The following is an 11,599-nucleotide window of genomic DNA, read 5'->3' on the forward strand; positions in this document are numbered from 1 at the left end:
TTAAAGTGACCCTCAGCGGCACCCTCTTGATCTCCAACTTGACCAGCACCCGACCTGTCCAGCCAGAAGGACCAGCTGGTGACCCCCTTCTGTAAGATAACACCATGCTGAAAGAAGCCTCAACTGGCCATCAATGGCAGACTCTGGCACCTGTGGGATAGGTATACCTGACTCTTGTAGCTTGCTACTGTGTGTATGCATGTGTGTGGGTGGGGACCAGCCCCAAGGTTTATGATTTGACTTCATTACAGTGTTTCAATCCGCCTAATAAACCAGAATTTTAAGGATCCCGAGTTGGACATTTGTAGCCAACACCCCCACTGCCAGACTGCTGCAGTGGGTAGAGGGTGCAGGGAACTCTCAGGGCTGCTTCAGCAGTCCAGCTGGCACAAGGGGTAGTGTCCCCAGGTACCAACTGGCTGGGCCCCAGAAGCGCCTAAGAGCGAGTAGCCCTGAACTACTTGCCAGGGCAGCTTTTTATACTGCTGGGGGCCTGGGCTCTAGCTCCCCCCGGCTGCAGATCCAGGAGGAGCCAGGCAGGGTTATTTTGCCCCAAGTGGCACTGCACAATTTGCTCCACAACAAAGTACATGTCCAAGCATGTACAGTGAGGCAAAAAGCCCCAGCTCAAATTTGCACTGCTTCTATTTGAGCTGCTGCAACTGCACATGTTTGCATGTGTGGACACATCCATAATGTAGTAAGAAGCCACTATTTCTTCCACAAAATGACTTGTTTATTTTTACTGAGAGGTAACACCAACTTAGAAAGGTGAAGATACCTAAGCAGGCTTCACAGACTTGCCTTTGTATAAGGATCTTCCTGCAAGTTGATAGTCTATATTTAACCTTAAAACAAGAATCAGCTTAAGACAGTGAAAGATAAAACAGAAATACTGAAAGAAGCATAGGGATGAAAGAGACATCAAGGTTCATTTAGTTCAACCCCCTGCACAAATGGCAAAAGTCACTATTCTGATCCTATTCCAGACATACTTATTCTGCCTGTTCTTGAAAACATCCACTGAAGTTGATTCCACAACTTCTCATGAAAGTACTTCCCACAACTTTTTCCACTGTCCTAGTGCTCTGACAGCTAGGAATTTTTTCCCCAAGATTTAATAAAGATCTACTTTGCTGAGATTTAAACTGATTGCCACATACCCTGCTTTCTGTGGCAAGGGAAAGAACTTTTTTTATGGTATCCTTTCAAGCATTTGAAAACTTGCTATCAAATCCTCTCAATTTCCTTTTCTCCAAACCACCTTTCCTCTAGTGGCTTCCTTTCCAACGCTTTTACCATCTTTATCATTTATCCCTGGGCCCTGGTCACTTTCTTTATAGCCTTCTTATAATACTGTGCTCAGACCTGGACAGTGTCACAGTGTTGACTCATCTGAGTTTGTGATCCACCATAATTTCCAGATCCTGCAGACAGAAATGTTATAGCAACATCATTAGCCTTATAAGACCAGAGAAACTTGCGCTAGTAATTAAAAAAAAAACATCTGGACAGTTCTGGAATCTTTTCAGAGAGAATAGGCTCAACTTTCCTCAGCCAAAAAGATAGAAGCTGTCATTCCAGTGATTTCAAGAGGAGCTTATGAAAAAAAAATGGGAATGAAGTGAAGAGATGTTCAGGGCTCCAGGAGAACACTAAAGAATAATCTCTCTCAGCCTCCTAAAATATAATAATAGCTTGATTTCCTCCTACAAGGTTAGCTATGCAGACCTTGGAAGAACATTAAAGAAACTACAGGGAAATAAATTGTGACCTGGTGTGTCCAACAAGTGATCAATGATACCTGAATGTACTAGACAAGAACAGTTTCATAAAGTGATGAACACAGAAAAGATGTTGTCAACTTTATAGGTCAGGAGGTACATTCAATTTAATAAAGATTTGAAATAGCACAATGACCTTGCATTTAAAAATGAGCTTAAACCTATTGTTAATACTCACTACAAATGGTAAAATAATGACAATTCTTTTCAATAGGTGTCATATGTAATCAATAATAGACTCTTCAGAACCTGATACACTTCCCAAACAACCAGAAAATTATTACATTGTTTGACAAAGCTCATGTCTGTCAAGCCATAAGCAGACAGGGTAGACGTTTAGTAGGTCAACCTGAAAAGAAAATGTTCCTCCAAGATTCCTCATAAAGCAAGCCAAGTTTTAAATGATTTTGCAAACATCAAATGCACTCCCCTCCTATACTCCGAACCATCCCTCAGTCTGAAATAGAAACAGTTTTGCACATCTGACACAATCTGCAGTTTTATACTTGTGATTATTTCATTACATTAACTATTCAGAGTGCCTCAAAGGCAATTGACCTTTTAATCTTCATGCTATGCAACCATTATTCTGTGCACCTGTTGTAAAAACTAGAACATACATGCTTGTAGTGAACACAAAATATGGCAAATTGTTTATTTTATCATGTATTACATCTACAGAGCCCACATAGCAAAACTGCCTTAAAGCAAAATGTGGTATTAGAAAAGATTATGAGAGCAACTCTTTTTTAAGATGAAAAATTGGTCTCACCTTGCATCAAAAAGCCCTAAGAAAAAATAATGCTATTAGCAATGTATTTTGGTCAAAGGTGCACATTTTAAGTTAAGGAACAAAGTAATTTAAAATGCATTTGCATGGTGATGGGACACTAGATTAACATGGACTGTTGATGTTTTAGTTAGAAAATAAGACTACAAAAAGTTTTGAAAAATAAACTTGATAAAAAAGAATAGCATCAGTTCTCTTTTGTATACTTTTGTTATTAACATACATTCACATATATTTGATAGCTATACCTGAGGATATCATTTGACCCAGAACACATCTTTTAAGTATCACATTACAATTTTGCTTTTGACCTTGATAAAGAGTGAACGGACACAGCCACATAAAATGAAAATTTACCCTTTCAGGAACCTTTGCTAGCAACAAATAAAGTTACCAATATACAGAAAATATTGGGAAGCCTAAAATAAAGTTATTTCCATGAGATACTCATCCAATTCTGAACACCCAAAAATCTGATACCTGAATAAGCTTCCAGACTTCTGGGTTTGTGTGTAGCTACTGAATGGGGACTTCAGACATGGTAAGATTTTCCCATCACTAGTAAATGAAATGAACATCAAGTATGGAGGGAACCTTGATGGATACCTCAAAAGTATAAGAACATTTTATACAGTTGAAGGATTTAGCTGGATTCAGAGAATTTCAGGCTGCAGGAGGAGCCAAAAGATGGTTGGTTCCTTTTCATGACACAACCAGTTCTTAATGTTGCAGAGTTGAGACTACCAAGGGGAAGAAGTGACAGGAAAACTATATAGGATAAAGATTTTTTTCTGCTTTCTGCCCTATTCCACCACATTACCAGCAACATCATTTTTCTTTTTTTAAGCTATTTTCACATAGAGAAGACGTCAGCGACCTATGGCTCACAGGCTAGATCTGGCCCACCAAGCAATTTCATCCAGGCCATGAAGCTGGGACACTGGTGGCAATTTGGTGGTGGAGGGAAGCAGTGCCATTTGGCAGTGGCCAAGTGGCAAGCATGTCAAGGACAATTCAGTTGAAAGGAAAATGGTGGCTTCCTGGTCACAAGTAGTGGCCCAAAGGTGTTATTTTAACCCACTGCTCCTAAAAGAATGTCAACACCTGACATAGATGATAAATTAGGCTCTTCATAGTACCAGATAGCAAACTGTTTCTTCATACTACCAGACAGCAAATTGGCACGTGTCTAAGTAAGACACTAAATAGTTATACATCAGGCAAAGGAGCTGCCTCCAGAGCAGGAAACAAGACATTTCTTAGCAGAAAGTAAAAAAAAAAAATCTATATCAAAGAAATTATAACAAAATGTATTAACTACCAGGAAAATGCCCTGTCAATTTTTGATCTTTGTAAACAAAAGAGTATAATGAAAATAATATAAGCATAGCCAGATGCTATGGTGGTAAGGCACTATAATAATAGCTAATGAGAGGAGATACCTTCGAATAAGTGGTCAGCATTCTTATGCATGGTCCAGAACCAGGACCAGGTCATACCCCGACCAAATTAAAAGGGCCAGGGGCTAACAGAAAACCCTTACCAAGAGGAACAGATCAGAAAGGAAGAATGACCTGCCATAGGCAAGTTACTGATGGATAATTATGGTTTGGATAGGGATGATCCTGCCTCAGGCAGGGGGTTGGACTAGATGACCTCTGGAGGCCCCTTCCAGCCCTACAAAAAGAAAAAAAAAGAAAAGAAATTCCTATATGTATTAGTGGAGTTGTGTCCTAATTAAATCATATTCTTCACAGTCTGTATTTCTTCCAACAGTCTCTGGGAAAATGTTGATGAGGAAAAAGCAGAAGGAAAACTGAGGGGACACAGGGTACTTGCAGGTACATTTTATTATATTTATTTTTATTGCAATATTTATCTCTCTGTTATTACATTTAACCAATGTATAAACAGATTTCTCTAAACAATGTTAACAGCTATTCTTTAAGAAAGAAGGAAGCAACAAAGATAAAATCCTGAAACTAATAAAATAGAATTATTATCTTACCTTTTCTCCTTTTTCTCCTTTCTGACCTGGCAAACCAGCTACACCTGGCAATCCTGCTTCTCCCTATTTAAAAATGAATGTTCAAGTTACCAGAATTTTTGATTTTCCTCTTTCTACTCTAGACACTTAATGATACAAATCTGCCAAGATAAATATATACCACCAGAGGGAACATGATATAACACTTATTTTCTACTAAAAATAATATATAGGAAGTAACTGACTCTCTCATAAGCAAATACAAGTTAAATATAATGGTGTAGAAATAGATTTCATTTTTTTTCATTGATTCTGAAAATGATGCAACCACAGTACATTTGTTCTTTCCTTCCCACATTTAATCATGTAGGTCCACTAGAACACTAACTTTTAAATTTATTAGGTTTAAATTTATCTCAGCTTGGAATTATAAGCGTGAGGGCCCCCACATTCACAGTTTAAAGCAATCAACGATTTTCATATCTCAAAGAAAATAAATTTTCCTATATCTATATCAGTTAAGCACTGTGAAGAGTTGAGTAACAGTAGAAAAATTTGGAAAGCATACAAGATAAAGAGTACATGGACACAGAAGATGATCTTCTTACTTTGTTTGGAAAGCAGAAGCATCTGTCTCTAGGTTCTTGTTGTGTTATTGGAAGCATGTGTATTTTGCTGGCATGAACAGTCAGTGGTGATGAAGCGGTAGTAATTAGCCTGTCCTCCATTGGGCACTAAAATAAAAATAGGATTTATATGGATTTGAGTCCTCTTCTAGTACCTGACAAGAAAAAAATTATACATTCTACTACTCTAATCTTTTATAACTCCTCCTTTCTGCTATTTTTCATAGCACATTACTGAGAAACCACTCTGAGATTCACAGAATCATAGGGTTGGGAAGGATCTAAAGGGTCATCTAAGGCCATCCCTCTGCAAAAATGCAGGATATGTTACTTGTAAACCATCCCAGACAGATGACTATCCAGTCTCTTCTTGAAAACTTCCAATGAAAGAGACTCTAGATCTTCTCTTGGCAGCTTGTTTCATGGACTTGTGGGTCACAGAATGAGGAAGCTTTTCTTGAGATTTTCTGCAATGTTTAAACCCACTGCCTCATGTCTTGCCCCCCATAGAAAGGGAGGCCAATTGTTTATTCTCCTTCTTCTCTATGAGGGGCAGCCTCTCAAATATAAACCATGTCTTCTTTTCTTAATCTCCTTTCCTCTAGACTAAACATACCTAGTTCATACCTCAACCTTTCCTCATATGACTTGTACATCAACAACCTCTTTAGCATCAGTGTCTCTCCTATATAATTACTCTAGTTTCTCTACATCCTCTTAAAATGTGGTACCCAGGACTTGCCAGAACACCCCAGCTGAGGCCTAAGTAGTGCCAAGGAGAGTCACACTATCACCTCCTGTGTCTTACACCTAGTATATCTGTTGATGAAGCCCAAAATTATATTTGCTTTTTTCCCCCCAGCAGCAGTATCCCACTGCTTACTCAAACTGAGCTTGTGATAAGCTTATGGTAATAAGACTCAGTTTCTTCCTGGCAGTGCTACTGGCTGTCTGTTATCCCCTATTATATATGCATATAGGATTTACTTCCCTACAGGGAAGAAAAACATTTGCTTTTTTCCCCTCAATTTTTGTTTTGTTTTCTGTAGCCCAGTCCTCTAATTTATCAAAATCCTTTTGAATTATAATCCTATCATGCCAGATTATTTTCAAGTTTACCAATACATATAGCCAAAATATACACAGTACAAAGATGAAAAAAAAACTTGGAAAATTTCACATTCAGGTATTATTTTATTTATTTATTTCTATTTTCATTATGTTGGTAAAATGAAAACACATAAGTAAAAGTTCACTGGCATCCTCACTTGTTCCCCTTTTCCTTCATCTCAGAAAGGTTCACTCTGTAATGACCCCTTTCAAAAGTGCTACTGTCTCTGTATCAGTTACACATATAAGCTAGGGATAGAAGTTACACATAAACTGGCTTAAGTGATCAGAAACTGATGTAAACCTGTAACTGAGCCTGGCAGCCACCCGCCACAGCCATCACCACACCCCCGGCCCTGTGCAGCACCCAGTGGCTGCGTCTGCATCAAAAGCTACAGGCTGGCCGAGGCCAGGCGGGCTGCTCTGTTTACCTCACCTCCAGCTGCCACTGCCACTGACTCTGCCGTGCCACTCTGGGTGGGTGGGCAGGAAGCTTCAGCTTGGCAGCTTCAGCCACACGCATGAAGCTCCAGCTCCAGCTGCTTTCCACCCACTGTGCCTGCCTGCAGGGACGGCTCATTGAGCTTCATGTGTGGAGCAGATAGAAGGCAGCCAAGAGCTGTTGCTAGAGCTCTGTGCACTGGGCAGAAGCCATTCGGCTGAAGCTACCTGCACCACCCAAAGTGGCACAGCAGGGGCAGGAGTGGAAGGGGGAGTAGCCACTGGAGGCAAGGGGAAGCTGGCTGGGCCCAGCAGGGCTGTTCTGCTCCCCTAACCTCCAGCTGTGGCTCCTGCTTCTGCCACCCCATGAAGCACCACTCAGGGTGGCGAGGAGCTTCAGCCCGGTAGCTTCTTCCCAGCACATGGAGCTCTGGCTATAGCTCTCAGCTGCCTTCCAGCAGCTCTGCCCACATGGCGCTATGAGCAGCCCCTGTGGGTGGGTGCAGTGGGTGGAAAGCAGCTGGAGCCAAACCTCCATGTGCTAGGCTGAAGCTGCTGGGCTGAAGCTTCCCACCTGCCCACCCAGAGAGGAGTGATGCAGCAGAGGCAGGGGTGGCAGAAGCAGCGGCTGGAGCAGCTGGAGGCGAGGCGGGGCAGAACAGCCCACCCAGCCCCAGCTAGCCCACAGTTTTTGCTTCGTCTACAGTTGCCGGGTGCTGCACAGGGCAGGGGGCACAGCAGCAGCTGCAGCAGGTTGCTGCCAGGCTCAGGGCCTGCTGGTGCCTCTGGGCAGTCCGCTACCTGGCCATCTCCTGCCCGTGCTGCTGGGCTGGGCTGGGCTGGGCTGTCACAGAGCCACAGCCTGGGAAGGGCCCTACCTAGCTGACTGGCTCCATGACAGCCGCACCTGGCCTGGGCACAGGAAGCTGGGAGCAATCTGGCTGCACAGCCTGTGGCCCCACCCCATGCTGCAGCCCACTGGGAAAGGCCCAGCCCCACAACCCAGCCCAGGCTGGCCCTACTGCCTCCACCCTCAGCAGCACCTGCAGGCCGACTCAGCTCAGACCCCCAGCCCCACTGCCCCGCATCCCTAGCTGCAACTGTAGCCCCAGTTCTGGGTGGATAGCAGGGCCATGCCGCCTGGCTCTGGCTAGGCCCCCCACAGGAGCAGGAGCAGAGGGGAAAGCTGGGCAGACCCTGGCTTGAGTCCTGTGCCCACTTGGAGACAGGGCGTCCCGTGCCTGACTGGAGACAGGACTTTAATCCCCGCCTTTCCTCTTTTGCCTGAGGTGTTGCCCCAGTCGGTGTCTGGCCTTGGGGACAAGTCTGGCAATGGCTGCTTCCACCTTCCCCCTCCTAGCTGGGGTCTCTACAGGCCAGGGTGGGGACTTAAACCCCTCCCCAATCATACTTAGCCCCTGCTGGGGGCCTGGCCATGCCCCACTTCAGCTTCCCTCCAGCTTAACAGCTGCTGTCAAAGGGAAAAGAGAACTGCTCCAGTGCCCCCCAGTTTCTAGCTTGAGCTACTGCAGCCATGTGCCTGAATTTCTGGAATCAAAAGTGAATGTCTATTCACTTACAAATCGGTTCAGTGTTTGCAGGTTAGACTAATTCAGGCTCTGGCTTTTTGAATGTCTGTCCCTAGCCATATTGTTTTTGGAACCATTCCTCTAACTCAGGGGATCCACCGTGTGGTGGATCCTTCAGCCCCACCCAGCCCAGGTTTGAGGGGCAGTATGAGCCATGGTGCATGTAACCAGTTCTGCCACTCCTGGATGCACAGTGGGGCTGAGGTGGCACAGCGGCTAGACTCCACTTCCTGGCAGCCCTGGCAACAGCAGATTCTTCTGGCTGCTGCAGCTAGTATCACCAATGGTGCCAGACTCAGCACAACTGCCTGGGCACCCTGGCTTGCTCACTCCACACCCACTGCTGGGGGTTCCAGGCAGAGTGGACAGGAAGGCAGGGTCTCCATGGAAACTGGCCTGGGATCCCCATGAGCAGGACATACTTGGCTGGGTGCAAGGGACGGGCCTGCAGGTGGGCAGGGTGCAGGACACATGGGCAGGCCTGGAATCATGGGGCAGTGACAACCCAGAGCCAGGGCTTGGGCAGAGCTGCAATCCTCCTGCCACATGGTCCCCAGCTGTCACTGCCTTGTAATCCTGGCCCCAGCAGCAACACCCTACCCACCTGTCCCTCTCCCAAATGCTGCTCCCTGCCTGCCTGCAGCCCCATCCCATACACCCAGCCAAGCATGCCCTGCCACAGGGGTCTCAGCCAGGTCTCCATGGAGATCTCATCTGCCTGCCCACTCTGTCCAGTGCTGCTGGACCACTTAGGGAGTTTTGGTGAGCTGCTGCAGTCCAGAGCAGCTGACCCAACTTGCATCAGCTGACCAAACCTCCTTAAGTGGCTCTCCAGGCTAAATAATTGCTCACCCCTGCTCTAGCTCAGTGGGAAAAAAAATTATCTTTTTCATAGCCTATTTGTGACTCCTTTAACTTCTAATAATTAATTAACCGATGTGGATAATCATATTTATAGAGCATCAGCAGCCTCCACTGATATTTATTTAGACAATGTCCCTTAGACTTACCTTTCATTGAAGTTCAAGTCTGCTAAAACTATCCATATCAGAAGCATGTAACCATCCACATGGGATGAGCTTCCCTGGCAAATACATCCCACGATATATCTAAGGTTTACTTTCTATTAATTTATACCCTTTATGTAATAAGATAAGGTGAAAAGTTTGTCAAAAGATGAGCAATGCATTTTCATATTTACATTTGTATTTTTACTAACAACATACCAAGCTTTCAGATATGTCACAACAGGTATCTTGAGCTGCAAATTTTGGATTACAATAAATTGATAAGTGGCGAAGTTCAATCTGTTGAGAAACAGAAATAAAGAATTATATCAGCAGTAAAAAAGGAATGTTATTTAGACACAAGAGGAAACTGCTACAATTTTCCAAACTTGGCAAAATAATCTGTCATTCTGAAATATTGTTTTGTGGAAGAAATGGACAAAAATCAGAACTTAATAGTTCTAGTCATTTCAGAAGCATAACAGGGTAGTTCTGCACCTTGGGCAGCAGAGATTCATTGGACAGCGCTGGATGCTGGTAGCAGCAGCACAGTTGCCAGCTGCAGCTTTTTCTGCTCCCCTCCTGAATGTGGCATCTGGGGCTGCTGTCCTGGTCACTTACCACTCCCAGTTATTTTACTGAGTCACATGATTATGGATCAAACTCTACTCTCAGCTACTATGGTGCAAAACTCCTAGCAGGACCCAGTTAACCTCCTGGCAGTTGTAAACTACACTGCTATCTGTCCTGAGAGTTAAGTATTCCAGGAAGTGCCTTTTCAGAGGAAGATCCATACCTCTGAAATGTGTTCCCTTCAGCATTCCACCAGATCCAGTTTTATGAGCTGAACTCCACATTGTGTCAGTGCTTCTGTAAGGAATCAGTGCTTCTGTAAGGCTTTTGTTGTGGAGCATTTAGGGTGGATTATCCAGGTGGGGGCAAACTTGCTTATCACTTCCTAATCCGGAGCTGGCCAGGCCACCAGAAGTTTGAGAACATAAGGAACTACACTAATTTGGATCACTTGCATAAAGTCTAGAAGAGACCTTATTTCAGAGAAGAACCAAAATAGCATTCCTGTATTTCTCCATACCCTCACTCCACACCTTTTCTGCTCCCCACCCTTGACTCTTACTACTGGCACACTCCCTGCACTGGAAAGAGGACACTGGCTGGCAGTACAGGGGCCCACTCTTCTATATCTACCAGTCTTAGGCTAGAGTTCTTATATGCATTGGGATATTTCCCTCAGAAGTATCCAGAAGGCATATATCTAGTATATAACATCTGCAAATGGTATGGAGCAAAGCTGCGGTTAGGATTTGAGACAAATACTGAGGTGATGGAAGATATTCTAACATATTCAATTAAATATGCACTCAATCCTGCAAGATGCTAAAATTAAGTATACAAGTGGACTCAAAGGCAATGTCTAGACATTCAGGGGCATGTGCTTGCAGTGGCAGAAATAGCCAGTGTACACCCCTGCAGTTGCTCTGCATTGCAGGTCAAATTGTCCCTCAATGAATAAACTGCCCTTACCCTTATCCTCCCAGCTTTTCAGCCAGGGAGAGCTGAAGGTGGGCCAGCACTAGTGTTGGCCCAACAGTCTTACTTGGTGGCCTGGAGAAGTAGGGGCACAGGTCAGGTAGCATGGAGGTCTGGCCAACAGCCAGAGTGTTGCTCTGGATGACCTGGCCTCCATGTATGCTGGCCCACACTTGTTGCGCATGTGTTGCACTGCTTTTTGTGCCAGATTTTTTTTGCTATCAGGAAATCCTGGTAGTAAATTTTGGCACCACGCTGTAAATTTGCAGCATGGGGCACATTGTAACATTTACTGCATATAGTTTGGGGCACCACAAAGAGGTCTGTAGCACCATAAACCACACATGCCTGGATGCACCCAAGGAAGTTAATTCTAAGTTTAAGGGCTTTGCTGGATTAGGGCCAGAGTCCACTGTTCCCTGCAGGGCTAACCCCTATGATAATGTTAAATTATGATAATATTATAGTGTTGCTGTTTAGTTTTCTAATTTATTTTCTTTAGGTTTGCAAGTGTATTGAATGTAGAATGCTATCAAAAATCTTTCATGGAATCACTCTAATCCCTATGTAGAAGGCTTGGAACATGATACATGAATGTGTGCTATATTTAAAACAAACTACAATTCCCGTTACAACAATCTACTCGCTTTGCTTCTTTATATTAATACACGCATGTACATACACAGATAAACACAACAGAGGAAAAAGAATCCCTGG

At 43.9% G+C, this 11,599-nt stretch overlaps 1 protein-coding gene across 12 annotated transcripts in view; it reads right to left on the minus strand.

Moving 5' to 3' along the window:
- Positions 1-11,599, minus strand: part of COL19A1 (collagen type XIX alpha 1 chain) — a 402,210-nt gene that overhangs the window by 339,943 nt on the left and 50,668 nt on the right. For all 12 annotated transcript variants that reach the window (XM_025191070.1, XM_025191112.1, XM_025191107.1 and 9 more), the window contains exons 7-9: positions 9,554-9,634; positions 5,170-5,295; positions 4,583-4,645 (exon numbers count right to left, since the gene is read on the minus strand). In XM_025191070.1, the coding sequence (XP_025046855.1) occupies positions 4,583-4,645; positions 5,170-5,295; positions 9,554-9,634 (270 nt within the window). The remainder of the gene's footprint in view (positions 1-4,582; positions 4,646-5,169; positions 5,296-9,553; positions 9,635-11,599) is intronic.

This window comes from Alligator sinensis, unplaced genomic scaffold (assembly GCF_000455745.1).
Source record: "Alligator sinensis unplaced genomic scaffold, ASM45574v1 scaffold499_1, whole genome shotgun sequence".
NCBI classification, from domain to species: domain Eukaryota; kingdom Metazoa; phylum Chordata; order Crocodylia; family Alligatoridae; genus Alligator; species Alligator sinensis.